Source organism: Berghia stephanieae, chromosome 10, assembly GCF_034508935.2.
Source record: "Berghia stephanieae isolate SIO BIC M18660-M18661 chromosome 10, UCSD_Bste_1.3, whole genome shotgun sequence".
NCBI lineage: Eukaryota > Metazoa > Mollusca > Gastropoda > Nudibranchia > Aeolidiidae > Berghia > Berghia stephanieae.
In genome coordinates, this window is record NC_088369.1 from 26712067 (window position 1) to 26730432 (window position 18366).

The following is an 18366-nucleotide window of genomic DNA, read 5'->3' on the forward strand; positions in this document are numbered from 1 at the left end:
CTTATATTATTATGTACTGCAGGTTGTTAAATAATTTTACAGTTCATATATTTATACGTGCATGTGCGTGTGCGTGTGCGTGTGCGTCTGCGGGTGGGTGTGGGCGTGTGTATGTATGTATATATGCATGTATGTGTGTGCATTTTGCGGAGGGGGAATTGGGAGTGGGGTCGATGGTGCGAAGGAAATTCTGTGTTGTTTATTTGTGTTGGTATTTTGGGTAATTTGTGGTTCAATGTAATTTTATAGTTTGCGTATAACTATCTACGTGAGCGCGCGTGAACGCGCTCGCATCTCTCTCTCTCTCTCTCTCTCTCTCTCTCTCTCTCTCTCTCTCTCTCTCTCTCTCTCTCTCTCTCTCTCTCTTCTCTTCTCTCTCTCTCTCTCTCTCTCTCTCTCTCTCTCTCTGTGTGTGTATGTGTGTGTGTGTGTGTGTGTGTTTTGTTTGTTTGATTGTTTCAAAATGTTACAACAGTGTTTTGCGTGTATGCATATTTTTATAAAAATATTTTGTAAAAGAATGAGAAAAATATTCATTAAATTTATTCAAAGTACTTTTCAAGGGGTTTCAAGCAAAGGAAAACACATAACGGCACCCTATGAGACATACTGACGTTTACATATTTCATTTAAGTCAGATAACACTGCTACGAACCAGGTACTCATTTACATCTGAGTATGCTGAGAAAATGAGAGTAAAGATGCTTTTCATTGGACTCAACTTAGCCCCATTTAGAGCGGGGTTCAAACCAGAAGCTTCCCGGAGGACCGAAGGACAATTTCATACCAGGAGATTAAAGCGCACTTCAGTATATTATTACAGGCAACAATGAGCTTCACAGACCCTGAATGTTACTTACATTTTTAACATAGAATGACGAAAAAGATACTTCATGACAATGTCGTCAAAGGGCTAAGCAATTCCTTATTTGTTACAGTGAATGACATAATCAGTCGGATGGTGAAAAGCTTTGAACTGAGATATTGCCAAGTTTAGTTAGAAGGTCAATTTCAATCCAAAATGAGCTCTTGTCATAAATGATTAAATCAACCCCTTTTGTACATCTTCGGGAAATATCAAAGCTTAATTTCACTTCTGAATGTTTTTTACAGCTAGTCAAGTTGAAAAAGTATGAAATTTGAGAAACGTTGAAGAATACCTTTCCCATACATCTGACCATAACTTCATGAAAAATCACCCGATTTACTTTTTTGAGCTTTATAAAGCGCAATATCCACTAAATGTGCTCAAAGCGTTTTAAAAGGGGTCCCTGGTCAACAGAAACATTTAACATGTTGGACTGGACATGACGCCTGTTAGGCGATATTACAATTTTTCGGACAAAGACAACGCTGTTAACGACCAGGTAATCATTTTACACCTGATTCCAGTGAGAGAATGTGAGTAAAGAGCCTTTTCCAAGGACTCAACTATACGCCGAGGACCTTCCGAGTGTCATACGACTAGACCACATAACCGCATTACTTCAAACAAGGATTAAATATCTCCGGGGAGCATATTCTTTCAGAAAATGAAAAAAATGCAAATCCAAAATGTTCACCTTCCGACTGATGATGTCATGCACTGACACATTTTACCTACTATTTAAAATCCTCTTCGGGCCTCAGGCACAGAAGGCGTCCACCAGACATCTCCGTTGTTTTTGCTGTCGGCTGATTTTGCGGTAACTGTATTCCAGGACAGGCCTTCTTCCTTTATTTCTTTTTCCATGGTCCATCGCCAGGTTTCTTTGGCTCTTCCCGGCTTTCTCTTCCCATCTGCTGTCCAGTATAGGTATGTCTTGGGAAGTGATCCATTTTCCATTCTGGTCACATGACCCAGCCCGCGCCATCATCCTTATTCCTTATTTTACTGTGTCAAAATGTAGTTAATGTCACAAACTATGGGGTTGACTGATTCGTCTGTATGGCATGTTCTAATGGTTGTTATGCTCAAGAAGGATTTTGAGCCCAAAACGTTCCGTGTTTGGTATTTTGTTATTTTTTTTTTTTGAAGCTGATACATTCATTTTTGTTTATTACTGTTCACAGTCCACAGATTCTCGAAGCTTAGTATCATCTTTTATAGTGAATGCGTTTCTGAACAAGAAACAGATGCAAATTAACTGTCTAAGGAGATCAGAAGCGGCTGATTTAGTTTGTTTTTCAAAACTATTCGAGCTGTATAGACTATACTAGTTTAGGGTTAAACATAGTCTTTTGTGTTTGTACAATTAATCTGGCTGGCAGAACTAGTAAATGTCATAACTTCTGAAATGTTCGGCGTCCTTTCTGCTCTGGCATTTTTACAATAGCTGTCTTTGCTCTTAATTACTTATTCTTCATTCACATCTGAGTCCAGTGTGGTTATGTGGTTTTGGTTGATAACATTTGTATAATTTTTTTTTCTTACAATTTTATTTCTGTTTTGTCTGACCAGACAGCTTTTGTTGGGAAGGCTCAGGTTAGATCCCCTGTCGAGCAGTCAGATATTCTAGAAGATTTTTTGTGTGGCTTTGTCAAATATTGTTTCATTTAGACGTCTAAACCTTTTTAGACGTCATACAAACTTAATTTGATAAAACTACTGAGGTGGTCAATAAAACATGATAACGCGGAGAAACGATCGACATTTCCAGAAATAGATAGTAATGATACTATTAGAAACCGTCTGCCTGGTAACATCAAACGTCGATTTTTAAATAATTTTGGCCAAAAAGTTATTATTTCAAATATCGATCGATTAATAAGACCCCCAATTTTCAAAAAAAAAATCTTCAACCCAAGCTTGCTATACACAAAGGACTCCTGTAGTCTACGATTTTTTTTTCTCTTAGCGAATAAATAACCAAGGTAACATTTTCTGTCCTAAATCTGAAAACGCATTTTGCCAGTGAAGTGTAACGAGCTACTGTTGCAGGGAAAAGTGCAATGTTGTGTATATTGAATTCCGTTAGTAAATTTACTTTTAATAATGTGTTGCGTTATCCAAACAATAGATTTATATGTTAAATCTGAGTGCACGATTTTGGACAGTGTCGAATTCATTCAAAACAAAACTATTAGGCCTACATATAATTTTATGATATCTCTTGGGGAGAGTCAGTAATTTCTTGTGGAGTTTATCAGTTCTGTTTTCCTGTCTTCTATACATTTCATGATCTGGTAAGTTAATCTGTTGAAAGTAATGATATTTGTTTGTGGCCAGTTGTAGATTTAACACTCTCCTTACCAGCCAATTTCAGGATTTCTCCTCAAAAACTTCACACCCAACAAATAAAAAAATATTTAGTTTATCACTCAAACACAATAGCAGTAAATTCTTGCGATAAATAACTTCTTTAGCAAAACATGCTCTACATCACACTGTTTATTTTCTTTAAATTTTATGACGTACAAGAGAAATATGAATAAGAAAAATGTTGGTTGTATAGTAACGATTTTTATATCTTTGGTAAGTAGAGGGTTAAATTAATTTGATTTCATGAGAAGAAAACTATAGATAGTATGCAGATGACGTCCCTCAGGCCTTTGTTATGGTTTTTGCCATCCGCGTTTGTGAGTTGTTCTCACTAAACTGTATTAACCAGAATATAAAAGTTCATGGTTACACAGAGTTCGTGTGTTGGTCCGTTAGACTTCCGGATGGCAATGTTGTGAACTCCTTGGCCAAGCGCATTCTATCTATATCCATTCAAGATTGAGTGCATTGCTCATGATGACAATAATGCTACTGCTGCTACTGATGATGAACATTTTAAAGCGCTTTGAGTACGTTTAATGAACGTTGCTCTAAATAAATGCTAGATCGCATTTTTCTCTCCACTCGATTCTAAATTCGCTTATTGGGATCCGATTCATCCCGACATATTACCGATTTGAGACGATGAGTCACATAACATATGCATAGACCTAACCGATTTCACCAAGAGAACAGAAGCAACGATATAGTTAGGTATTCCCATTCACAATGATAGGGACTTGTTTAGTATCCGTTGAGAGTTAATTAGAAGACCACAATAAGCTTAACCGGCAGAAAAAATCCAAAGAAACAATCACACACACACACACACACTCACATACACACACACTCACACACACACACTCACACACACACACACACACACACACATACTTAGTTTAACCCCACCAACACAAAAAAAGAAGGGAGAGAGATTGAGTGAGAGGGATTGACGTGACGGATTGAAAGCAATAGAGAGAAAAAGAGAGAGAGAGAGAGATAGAGGGGGGGGGGGGATTGATAGATGTAGATAGATAGATAGATAGATAGATAGATAGATAGATAGATAGATAGATAGATAGATAGATCGAGAGGAAGAGAGAAAGAGAGAGAGAGAGTAAGAGAGAGGGAGAGAGAGAGAGAGAGAGTTAGATAGAGGGAAAGACAAGGGAGTGAGAGATAGGTAGATAGAAAGATAGATAAATAGATAGATAGAGGACGGGAGACGGAGGGATAGATAGATAGAGATAGATGGATAGATAGATAGATAGAGAGAGTGGTGGATATATATATATATATATATATATATATATATATATATACATATATATATATATATATATATATATATTCATATATAGATAGATAGATAGATAGATAGAGATATACACAGATAGAGATAGAGAGAGAGAGGGGGGGTGAGAGATAGATCGATAGATAGATATATAAATAGATAGAAAGAGGGGAGGGGGATAAATAGAGAGAGAGAGAGAGAGAGAGAGAGAGAGAGAGAGAGAGAGGTAGAGACAGGTAGATAGATAGTGAGACAGATATATATAATATATATATATATATATATATATATATATATATATATGATATATATATACGGTGCAGTTTCAGTTTGGTTTTTCTCTTTATTTTGTCACCTCTAATCCATACATTGGTGAGTTTACTGAGTGCGGCGTTTGATAGCTGTTTTCTTCTTTGTACATCCTCGGTGTCTCCAATTAGTGAGCCTACTTTCTTTGTTCTTTTCCATTCCTCTTTGTTCCTCGATATTGTTGTAAAAACTGAAACTGTACCGTGCTCTTGTAAAACCGGCACTTCTGTATAACTGCGGCACTTGGGCGTTGACAAAATCCGAAGAAGAACATCTGGATGCCTTCCATCGCACACAGCTAAGAAGGGTACTGGACATCAAATACCCAAAAAAGATCTCAAATGAATCATTCTATAAGATCACAAAAGAAAGACCAACCTCCCTTGACATTTTACAACAACGATGGCAACTTTTCGGTCACATACTACGCAGGGACAAAAACATACCAGCTAACCAAGCCATGTCGGGATACTTCCAAAAACACGGGAACCTTTTCAGAGGAAGACCAATCACAACACTCCCTGTGATCCTAAACAAAAACCTCACAACACTTGGACAAAGCATTAGTCTCATAACGGCAGGGGACCTTGAAAATCTGAGAACCCTAGCAGAGGACCGGCAATATTGGAGACACCTCACACAGAAAATACTGGAAACAGCCAAGGCGACCCGATCTTTCGGTCGAGACGCGAAAGGCATCTAAGTCATTTGGGGGTCTGACATCAAAAAATATAATAATAATAATAATAATAATAATAATAATAATAATAATAATAATAATAATAATAATAATAATAATAATAATAATAATAATAATAGATCTTTATTGTCCATAAATATGGCAATTTGTCATTTAGTTACAATTGTTATAACGTTAAACGATAACTGTAACACTGAACAGATATTTCACTCCTAATTATTTTCTCTCTCTCTCTCTCATTCTCTCTCTCTCTCCCCCCCTCTCTCTCTCTCTCTCTCTCTCTCTCTCTCTCTCTCTCTCTCTCTTCCTCTCTTTCTTTCACACATGCGATATACACAACATAAACATATTCATAACAATCATGTGGCAAACGTTCCACAAAAACTAATGAAGGAATAACCTCCATATTCTTCCCTCTTGTCAGCATTGTACCATAGTGTGTCACATAACAGAGAGATTTTACGGCTCTAGCTTATGGAATTTTTATTAGAACATTACAAAGTTGAGAATCAATATGTTATGACAAAATTTACCTTTTGTACAAATTCAGAATTAGGATTATAATTCAAAATTCACATATCTTATCAAAAAAAATCTCTCTGATGTGACATAATACGTTATCTCTGTGATAACTGTGGAAATTTTCAGACAATTTCATTGAATAGATTCTGAGAAACGTTTGACACAGTTTCCCATTCCCTTAGAAAAATGACATATTGAGAAAATAGCAAAATGGCTTCCCGTTTTTCACACTTTTCTTACTACCTGTACCCTTTTCGTGCCTTTATAGTCTACTTTAAGAATTTGGACTTCAATTATATTATTTCTAAGATAATAAAATATCATTTTCCACCAAAATCTCAAAATCAATTTTTCGAAGGATTTTCCTAATAATTAGACCTAAACCGCCCCTTAAGAGGGCTGGAGGGAAATAGAGTAAAGATTGAAGCCTGACTGTATAACTGTTTGTGTGTGTGTGTGTGTGTGTGTGTGTGTGTGTTTGTATATGTGAAAGAAACGTATCAAAGTGCGATGTTCTAACCATCACAAATAAGAAAACACCGATCACATTTGAATACCAACTTTATGGTCAAAACCTGGAACATGTAAAGACAGGAAAATACCTTGGCAATGAGTTTGCTAAAAACCTCAAATGGAAAGACCACATATGTCACCTGACTTAGAAGGCAAATCAAACAAGCGCGTACATCACCCGCAATTTATAAAGACGCCCAATCTCAACTCAAACCCTTGCTTTTAAAACTATTATTAGACCAGGGTTGGAGTATGGCAGCTCAATTTGGGACCCATATAGAAAGAAAAATATCGACACCAAAGAAAACATCCAAAGAAAAACAGCAAGGCGCATCACAAACATATTCGATCTTTTCTCAAGGGCGTCTGAAATATCACAACGGATTGGCCTTGAACCTCTGGAAAAGAGAAGAAAGATAGATAAACTTAAATTGTTCCACAAGATCTCCAACAAAAATTCGTGCCTTAAACTTCCAAACGACATCAAATATATCGGCACAAGAAATACGAGGGGACACACAGCAAAAGTAACATCCCAACATCAAAATCAGACGCCCACCTGTATTCGTTTTTCCCTTCCACTGCCCTACTATGGAATAGCCTCCCAGCTGAAGTGGCTGAAAACGGTTGCCAACATGCCTTCACGCGATTGCTAGAGTTCACAACGTGACTTTTTAATCTATGTGTTTTTAAAAAATTAGTTGTGCAGAGTTTTAGAAAAGTTATATTGTAAAACCCTACAAACTCGATCATATTTGAGGTTTCCACAAGACGAAGAAGAAGAAGAAGAAGAAGAAGAAGAAGAAGAAGAAGAAGAAGAAGAAGAAGAAGAAGAAGAAGAATTGTATGGATAGTTTAAGAGTGCATTTATTTGTTTCAAAGTTAGTCATAGTCAATCAACTTGAAACATATTGACCAATGAGATTGCAATTAAAGAAATGGCCGGTCAAATTATTCATTGCATTGTTTCCATTTTGAGTCAGATGACAGCTTGAGGAGGAGTATGGTGGGGCTTATTGTGCAATGACTTACATGAAAACATGTTATTGAATCTCCCAAGATTTTCTTAGCGGTCACCCACATTGTTGATTGTCTAATGACCCCCCCTCCCCCTCCTCATATACAAAGCAACAAAAGAACTCCCCCTCCTCCTCTCCTCCTCCTTCCTTCTATCAAATTCTCTCCTTCCTATAACGATCTACTCTTCTCTTCTCTATCTCATCTCTTCTCTTTCATCTCTCTCTCTTTCTCTCTTTGTTTACTTTCCTTTTGCATCTTATATCTATCTACCCGTCTATTTTCCATTAAATTGTTCTGTTTATTGAGGTCTATCTTACTACTTTGCTGCTTTTGTTGAAGCTTTTAACAAAATAAAATGTTTATCCTACAACAATCTCTGATAGTGTAAGATTAGGCAACTCCTAATAAAGTCTTATATTTTTATTTTTTTAAAGGGTTTTACGGCGATTACAACACATTAAGGTCATATCAGCGACAGTAAAAAGGAAGAAAATGGGATAGCAATAAGTTCTAGAACTACAATTAAAGCACCCGAGAAAAAGTAAGACAAAGGAGAAATGGATCAAATAGGGAACAGATGTAGATTCCAAGAGCAAACTATCGAAGTACTTAGTTTGATATCACCGAAAAGTCTCATCCAGTCACAAGGACAGGTCCCCACTAAAAGAAATACACTCACATGTTTACAAATCATATTATGATATGTAAACAAAACATAATACATTATCTAACAGAGAGATGATTTACAAGGAAAAAAATATAATGTCCCAAAACTAACTATACATTTGACTGTTTCCCCTCTCACCAAGGGTATCCGGTCTCATTCCAAGAAAACAGATATAGGGGGATAGAAGACAGTAAGTACCTCCCTGCCCAATATGGGAGGTCAGGAACCCCATGCAATTAAAGTCTTAGCATGTCCTATAATTTTATGAATAAAGAAAGAGGGACAAAGGACCCTCACCTCGATCATTAACCAATGCAGCTAGACAAAGAAATAATAGCACGTGGTGTGTATCAAAATGCACAAACACACACATATGTAACACACGCATGCTGACGTCATGACACATTGCCCGGACATTTTAATGGCCAACAGGCGCATGTGATGAGCGTTGACCAATCAGAATCATTCATTTGTAAAGTTGTCAGGGAAAACCCTAGACATGTTTACAGTTTTTAAAGTTCATTATGGTTGAACCATGAAATTGTGGAAACAGTCATGCTTTCTCTGAGATAGATAAAGACACGCCCGTTGCTGTGGTATCTTACATGGTATTGGTGGAGGAAAAGACTTAATATTACTGTCTTGGAAAGGGTGGCTCTCTGAGAGAAAGTCAACTCTTGTTTTGAATGTGTCATTGATAGTTGCCTTTTTAAACTTTAAATTTATATAACTTATCCTCAACATCTATGTTTAATTATTATGCTTTTGTGTAGAAAAATGATTGTAGTTTCTGAAACAACCAAAAACTTAAATTTTTAGTTTTTAAATCCCGACTTAATACCACTTTGAGGCGTAGGGTCACATATTTTCAGAATTATACCCGAAACTTCATACTCACCCAACACAAAGATTGATTTTTCAGACAGATAGTAAAGAGTATATCCTATATGCTCTATTATATTCAGAAAAATGAGGTCTACAACAAAGTGTCGAGTTTTAATAGCTGAACTATAACAAAAGAAATCAGAATAAGAAAATTGTTTAATGCATCGTAACGAATGTGTCGATTTTCCTATGGGTGGTAAGGAGAGGGTTAAGCACTCCATACCATATTAAACGTTCAATATCAATGCATTCCATCAACACTGAAAAATATTTTTCTCTTCTTATCAGATCACTATGTGGACATTTTTCAAAAATTGCCTGTATAATCTGAACGTAAGATGGCACATCATGTACCGATTGATGTGGATCGCTGCACCGATTCACTTTTTGTTGAATGTCAACAGCAAGGATACTATAGAAGACGAGGCCGGGTGTACCATGAATGTCACACACTGGAACGGAAGAGCTATGGCAATGTTTGCGTACAGGATGTATGCAAAAATAAAGGATTTGACTATACGTCAAGATGACGTCATTCTTTGCGGTTATCCTAAAACCGGATGTCATTGGACTTTTGAGATACTTTACATGATTCTCAACCAAAAAGCGGAAGTCAGCAAATACGGGAAAGTTCTGCAAGGCATGATAGAAGCAATGCCAGAAATTATCTTGAACTCCGTTCCATCTCGAAGAGTTCTGAATACTCATGTTCTATATAATGAATTACCAAGGGGTGTTAAAGAGAACAAAAATAAAATTATTTTGACAATTAGGTGTCCCAAAGATACGGTCGTGTCTTTTTACAACCATACGCAAGCACTTAAAGTTTATTATCAATACAAAGGGATGTTTGAAAACTATTTTAAGATGTTTATGAAAGGAGAAGTTGACTACGGAAGTTATTTCGATCATTATCTTTCTTGGAGCGAGGCGATGAAGAGTCAGGAAGACAACCAGATATATTTTCTGTCGTACGAAGACCTGAAAGAAAACACAGTGGAGAAAGTCATGGAAATTGCAGAATTTTTGGAAACTCCGGTGACAAAAGAGTTTGCTGAAGAGGTGGCTAAAGTTACGTCTTTCTCTAAATTAAAAGAAAAAAGACCGGGAAATGGTCTCTATAGAAAAGGTAAGTTGTTATTTTTTGATCTTGCATTATTTTTTTAAAATCGTAAATTACACCCCCCAAAAAAAAAAAAATAAATCAGCATGTGGGGTTCTTATCATTTCAGCATTAATTTCACTTTTAGGGGAAAATTCACCATTGGGGGTGAGAGAAAGAGAGAGCGAGCGCGCGCGCGCGAGAGAGAGAGAGAGAGAGAGAGAGAGAGAGAGAGAGAGAGAGAGAGAGAGAGAGAGAGAGAGAGAGAGAGAGAGAGAATAATAATAATAATAATAATAATAATAATAATAATAATAATAATAATAATAATAATAATAATAATAATAATAATAATAAAAAAATAATAATAATAATAATAATAATAATAATAATAATAATAATAATAATAATAATAATAATAATAATAACAATATTTTCAACCTCTTGGAAATTCTTTTCTCATTATACTACTAATAACAGTACCGTACTTTCATTTCTCTAGGAATTGTCGGCGATTGGAGAAATTGGTTGACGGACGAACAATCCAACGAAGTGGACAGAGTTTGGAGAGAGACAATGGCCCATTTCAAACGTCCTCCAGAAGCTATCACACGATATTGTGACTAAGCCGACGTGCGCAAATTTGCAGGTCTGATAACCCAAGTCTTTACGGGCTCATTGTTGTAATGGAAATTAAAAAACAAACAAACGACACACTCTATTTCCATTACAACAATGTTAAACTAGGCCCATAAGTGGGTTTAGATATCAGACCTGCATATATGTGTACTTCAGACTAAGCCAATTAACGAATTTATTGTCGTACTCCGAAAAAACACTTATCTAAAAATTTGGTCCAGAAAATCCGTCCTTCAAATATCGGTGGATTTAAATGATCATCATCTTGGCAAAAACTTTCAAACCTAGGACAGCGACGATGTCTTAATAACATCCCAAGTTTGAAAGTTTTTTTGGGTGAAGATGAGGGTCATTTAAATCGATTGATATTTGAAGGACGAGTTTTCTGGCAAAATTTTTAAATATGGGTTTTTCCAGATTACTACATATAAATAAATGGTTAATTCCTCATCTTCCCTGAAGTCATACTCAAGAGACTTATTATGTTAGAACTGTTACGTGCTTGAGAGGTTTATCGTAGCCATCGTTAACTTATAGCCTGACACTGACCAAAAAAATGACGTCAAAATGTCGTCTTTTGCCACAAAATCGTGTGTTATAGTGAATAGTTCAACCAATGAAATAACTTGTTTCCTTGGGCTCTACTAACGACAACTCACTAGACGCTACACAAACCTAAAAATATGACGTCAAACTGTCAGTCCTAGAGGGTTCTAGTGTCAGGTTATATGTTAACGATGGCTACTGGTTTATTCCACGTTTATACTCTCTCTTACTCACATGCACACCTCTACACAACCCTAAACACACACACTCTCACACAAATATAAACACACACACACACACACACACACACAGGCTAGAGCAGAAAAGTTTGTAAAGTTGTAAATGTATTGATAGTAACGGTCTTCTATACTGTGTTCTAAAAGTTCTGTCCAATATTAATATTTTAATAATATTTTTATATTATTATAACATGTTTCAAATAATGGTATTTTTATTATTGAATTCATCTTTTATATTATTCCACAACACATTATAATCGATGACTGCCCATTCGTAAGAGAATATTTTTTTCGAAAATCTTGCGGATTCTCACAAATTAGTTAAGATTGAACCACTCATGTTTACGACTTCGGTCTTGGCCATTTATGTTCAATGTTTCTTTCTAATGGTGCATAGCGAGGGTTCGTTTCTCTGTCTCATCCAATAAAGAAGCGGGATAAATTCCGGTTCAATGAGCCTATTGGACTATGCGGCTACGTGGTCAAGTGGTATGACACTCGCTTTAAAGTCGAAAGATCCTGGGTTCGGGCCTCGCTCCGGGTATAGATAGAATGCGCTTGGCCAAGGAGTTCACAACATTGCCATCCGGAAGTATAACGGACCAACACAAAAACTCTGTGTAACCATGAACTTTTATAGTCTGGTTAATACAGTTTAGTGAGAACAACTCACAAACGCGGATGGCAAAAACAATAACAAAGGCCTGAGTGACGTCATCTGCATACTATCTATAGTTGAGTACTAAATTTAACAGCTTTTGTCTCTGTCGGACAAAAAAAATGAAATATCCCTTAACAGGCGTCATGTCTTGTTACGTGTTGCTGTTGGTCAGGAACCTCTTGTAACGCGCTTTGAGCACGTTTAGTGGATATTGCGCTAAATAAAAGCTCAATTTGGTTGTTGTTAAGGACTACGTTATCTGGCAATGTTTGAAACACACCGTTTTAGATATTGTTCTTTCTTGCTTTGTCTGGCACCTTTCATACACACTTGTTCAGATCTTTATCTTTCACTGTTGCCTGCCCTAGTTTCTTAATTTGATATTTTCAAAATAATAAATATGGAGCAACTTCCTCTCGTGTTCAATGTTTTTGTTGTGTGATGCAAGCGAAGGTTTACAGCATACCCTTGTGAGGAATATAGGTATTAAAATTGTCCCAACTGTCGGGAGCCTCTGTAATGGAAGCTCGTCTGAAAGATATAATCAGAAGGTCTGAGGTTCGATCCACAGTCGAGGTAGACTGATTTTGTGGGCTGTCTTGTTTTCTTGTATTTGTCTTTCTTCTTTGCTTTGGCATTTATCTTTCATCAGTGTCTGCTTCCTATTTTCTTAACTACAAATGTACAACGATTGCAGAACATTTTCGCACATTTAAATGGTGTGAAATATGATGTAAAAGACAGCTGAGTGAGAACTATAAATAATCGTTTGGTGCTATAAATTTATTAATCTAGACGTCTATTAATTTTTATATTATAGAGTAGATTTGAATGCCTGAAGTTTTTACATTTGTTTCTTGAACTATTATTACATAAAAATAAAAAATAAACTATCAAATGGAGATAATGCCATTGGCAATAACTGTTGCCGATCGGTTCGGGTTTTTTTTTTTTGTCATTTATTTTATCTTTTAAAAAAAGTTTAACTCGTACATTAGTGAAACACAATCTTTCATAAACGATGATAAAACCGACATTACGAAACTTCACAAAGACGACCAAGATTTGAAAAAAGACAACAACAAAAAAAAAAAGAATGTGGGTTGGTAACAACAGGAGACAAGGAAGACGTAGAAAGACGAAAACGTCTGTCGACATCCGCTCTCAATAAGCTGACACACGTATGGACAAACTGACAAGAAATACAAGAATAAAGCTATAGATAGTTCAAAGATAACGTCACTTAGGTCTTTGTTATTGTTTTTTTTGCCATCCGCGTTTATGAGTAATGCTCACTGAACTGTATTAACCCGACTATAAACGTTCATGGATACACACAGTTTTGTGTGTTGGTCTGTTATACTTCCGGATGGCAATGTTATGAGCTTCTTAGCCAAGCGCATACTATCTATACAATAGCCTTGTTAAATCAGTACTTGTATAAGTTACAACTATGGAACATGGGCACTGACAAAAAGCTTCGTTAAATTTTTTGTGTTAGTCGTTGTGCGCTATGTGGTGTAGATGTATGACACTCGCTTTTGGATCGAAAGGTCTTGAGTTCGAGCTTCGTTTGGCTTATAGTTGAGTCCTTGGAAAAGGCTCTTTACTCAATTCTATCACCGTACTCAGGTGTAAAATGAGTACCTGGCCGTTAACAGCGTTGTCTCTGTCGGAAAAAATTGTAATATCGCCTATCAGGCGTCATGTCACATTCTACATGTTGCATGTTGCTGTTGGTCAGGGTCCCCTTGTCATGCGCTTGAGCACACTAAGTGGATATCGCGCTATATAAAAGCTGAAGGTCAAGTTGTATCGGCAGCAGTACAATTATTCTTGAGATTCATCAAAATACGAGTTTACTGAATTCCATTTTCCCCGAAATATAAATTGTGAGATTTAGGACCCATGAGAGCTCAAAGCGCGTTACACGGGGTCCCTAGGCAACAGCAACGTTTCAAAGATTCAAAGTTTATTCAATCTTAGGCTTTCGCCAATAAATCAACAATTTGATGTCAACATACATGAAAGTGGAAAAAAAAAGAAAAAAAAGGTAAATGAAACCAAAACAGCAACACTTAATGTATAGATAGACAGTGTGCGCTTGACTAAAAAGCTCACAGCATTGCCATCCGGAAGTATAACGGACAGACACACAAAACTATGTGTATCCTTAAACGTTTATAGTCTGGTTAATACAGTTCAGTGAGAATTACTTATAAACGCGGATGGCAAAAAATAATAACAAAGTCATAAGTGACGTCAACTTCATTCTATCTGTAGGACGAGACATGAGTCCTGTTAGGCGATATAACAGACAGGTATACACCCGATTGCGTGAGAGAATGTGAGTAAAGAGCCTTTTACAAGTATTCAACTAGCCTCCCCACATACATACATACATACATACATACATACATACATACATACATACATACATACATACATACATACATAACATACATACATATATACATACATACATGCATACATACATACATACATACATACATACATACATACATACATACATACATACATACATACATACATACATACATACATACATACATACATACATACATACATACATACATACATACATACATACATACATACATACATACATACATACATACATACATACATACATACATACATAACATACATAAATACATACATACATACATACATACATACATACATACATACATACATACATACATACATACATACATACATACATACATACATACATACATACATACATACATACATTTTTTGGGGTCAAATTGACCTTCAAGCAGAGGAGAAAAATACAAATTATTGTGAATAAAAGTACCTATACTACTAATACCATACAATTGCAAGCTCATAATGCAATTGGGCACGATAAACACAACTCCTTTAATAAATACAAAGAAATAAACGAATCTTCTACCATTACTTTACCATTATCGTGAGTATTCATTTATCACATTTGTCTGTTGTTTGACGTATATATTTTTTCCTTATTATAGCCCTGATCATTAAAAAAACACAACTTTTGTGTATATGACTAAAAACATAAAAATCTCTTTATTCATCCCATTGGGGAAATTTGTCTCTAGGGTCTATTTCAATCTTAGACTGGAATAACTCATGCGTCAGCCACAGTGCAGCGCCGCAAATTGGGTACGGTGGTTTGCTCAAGGCCACACAGCGCAACGGCGGCTGATCGAACTCGGTAAATTTTGTGTACGTTGCAAAGACCGTACCACCGAGCCACGCTGCCCCTCTCCCCCCCCCCCTCTCCCTATCTTAAAATTATTTATTTGTTTATTTATAATCTATGTTCATTTCCACAACACATTATAATCGATGACAGCCCATTCGTAAGAGAATATTTTTTTCGAATATCTTGCGGATTCTCACAAATTAGTTAAGACTGAACCACTCATGTTTACGACTTCGGTCTTGGCCATTTATGTTCAATGTTTCTTTCTTATGGTGCATAGCGAGGGTTCGTTTCTCTGTTTCATCCAATAAAGAAGCGGGATAAATTCCGGTTCAATGAGCCTATTGGACTATGCGGCTACGTGGTCAACATGTATGACACTCGCATTCGAGTCGAAAGATCCTGGGTTCGGGCCTCGCTCCGGGTATAGTTGAGTCCTAAATTCAACAGCTTTTGTCTCTGTTGGAAAAAAAAATGAAAAATCGCTTAACAGGCGTCATGTCTTGTTACGTGTTGCTGTTGGTCAGGAACCTCTTGTAACGCGCTTTGAGCACGTTTAGTGGGTATTGCGCTATATAAAAGCTCAATTTGGTTGTTGTTAAGGACTACGTTATCTGGTAATGTTTCAAACACACCTTTTTAGATATTGTTCTTTCTTGCTTTGTCTGGCACCTTTCATACACACATGTTCAGATCTTTATCTTACACTGTTGCCTGCCCTAGTTTCTTAATTTGATATTTTCAAAATAATAAATATGGAACAACTCAAATGTTTTCGTCCTCTTCCTCTCGTGTTCAATGTTTTTTGTTGTGTGATGCAAGCGAAGGTTTACAGCATACCCTTGTGAGGAATATAGGTATTAAAATTGTCCCAACTGTCGGGAGCCTCTGCGGTGTAATGGAAGCTCGTCTGAAAGATATAATCAGAAGGTCTGAGGTTCGATCCGCAGTCGAGGTAGACTGATTTTGTGGGCTGTCTTTTTTCCTTGTATTTTTCTTTCTTCTTTGCTTTGACCTTTATCTTTCATCAGTGTCTGCTTCCTATTTTCTTAATTACAAATGTACAACGATTGCAGAACATTTTCGCACATTTAAATGGTTTGAAGTAAAAGACAACTGAGTGGCAATTATAAATAATCGTTTGGTGCGCTTGAATATATCTAAATTAAGAAATGCATTTATTTATTACTTTTTATATTAGATTTGAATGTATGAAGCTTATAGATATATATTTGTTTCTTGAACTACTATCACATAAAAATAAAAAATAAACTATCAAATGGAGATAATGCCATTGGCAGTAACTGTTGTTGATCGGTTCGGTTTTTTTTGTCATTTGTTTTATCTTTTTTTTAAAGTTTAAGTCGTACAAGAAGCATTAGTGAAACACAATCTTTCATAAACGATGATAAAACCGACATTACGAAACTTCACAAAGACGACCAAGATTTGACAAAAGACAAAAAAAAAAAAAAAGAATGTGGGTTGGTAACAACAGGAGACAAGGAAGACGTAGAAAGACGAAAACATCTGTCGACATCCGCTCTCAATAAGCTGACACGCGTATGGACAAACTGACAAGAAATACAAGAATAAAGCTATACAATAGCCTTGTTAAATCAGTACTTGTATAAGTTACAACTATGAAACATGGGCACTGACAAAAAGATTCTTTAAATTTTTGGTGTTAGTCGTTGTGCGCTATGTGGTCTAGATGTATGACACTCGCTTTTGGATCGAAAGGTCCTGAGTTCGAGCTTCGTTTGGCTTATAGCTGAGTCCTTGGAAAAGGCTCTTTACTCACATTCTATCACCGTACTCAGGTGTAAAATGAGTACCTGGCCGTTAACAGCGTTGTCTCTGTCGGAAAAAAATTGTAATATCGCCTATCAGGCGTCATGTCACATTCTACATGTTGCATGTTGCTGTTGGTCAGGGGTCCCCTTGTCATGCGCTTGAGCACACTAAGTGGATATAGCGCTATATGAAAGCTGAAGGTCAAGTTGTATCGGCAGCAGTACAATTATTCTTGACATTCATCAAAATACGAGTTTACTTAATTCCATTTTCCCCGAAACATAGATTGTAAGATTTAGGACCCATGAGAGCTCAAAGCACGTTACACGGGGTCCCTAGGCAACAGCAACACTTAATGTATAGATAGATAGTGTGCGCTTGACTAAAAAGCTCACAACATTGCCATCCGGAAGTATAACGGACAAACACACAAAACTATGTGTATCCTTAAACGTTTATAGTCTGGTTAATACAGTTTAGTGAGAATTACTTATAAACGCGGATGGCAAAAAATAATAACAAAGTCATAAGTGACGTCAACTTCATTCTATCTGTAGGACGAGACATGAGTCCTGTTAGACGATATAACAGACAGGTTTACACCCGATTGCGTGAGAGAATGTGGGTAAAGACCCTTTTACAAGTATTCAACTAGCCTCCCCAGAGAGTGGGTCTCGAACACTGGGGAGCCTCCGATTCGAGTTCTACCATAATCACAAGAAAAGAAGTGAGTAGGAAAGTGCCAGAAGACAACAGTGAATAAAAACTTCGCTGCGACGATGGGGGCTCGAACCGGCGACCTTACTGGTACGACAACTCCGCCTGGCCGGGGAAATGGTGACTCCACCTTATGAGCCATCCACGACCCCCAAAAAAGTAGTTTCAAACTCTATATCTATTTTGAGCCACTCTCCCCGACGTCTTGAGGTCACGAGTTCAACACACACAATATCCGCCGGTTAGTTGGCCAGCATTTATCAAGCTTAATAGCCAATATGTGACCCTACGCCTCGA

At 36.7% G+C, this 18366-nt stretch overlaps 1 protein-coding gene across 1 annotated transcript; it reads left to right on the forward strand.

Moving 5' to 3' along the window:
• The first annotated feature begins 2982 nt into the window (after positions 1–2982).
• LOC144980891 (sulfotransferase 6B1-like) lies at positions 2983–15289 on the forward strand. The gene is made up of 3 exons (XM_078928791.1): positions 2983–3165; positions 9440–10280; positions 10756–15289. Exons 2-3 carry the CDS (start codon positions 9446–9448, stop codon positions 10878–10880), a joined length of 960 nt encoding a protein of 319 aa, XP_078784917.1. The 5' UTR covers positions 2983–3165; positions 9440–9445; the 3' UTR covers positions 10881–15289.
• The last annotated feature ends 3077 nt before the right edge of the window (positions 15290–18366 follow it).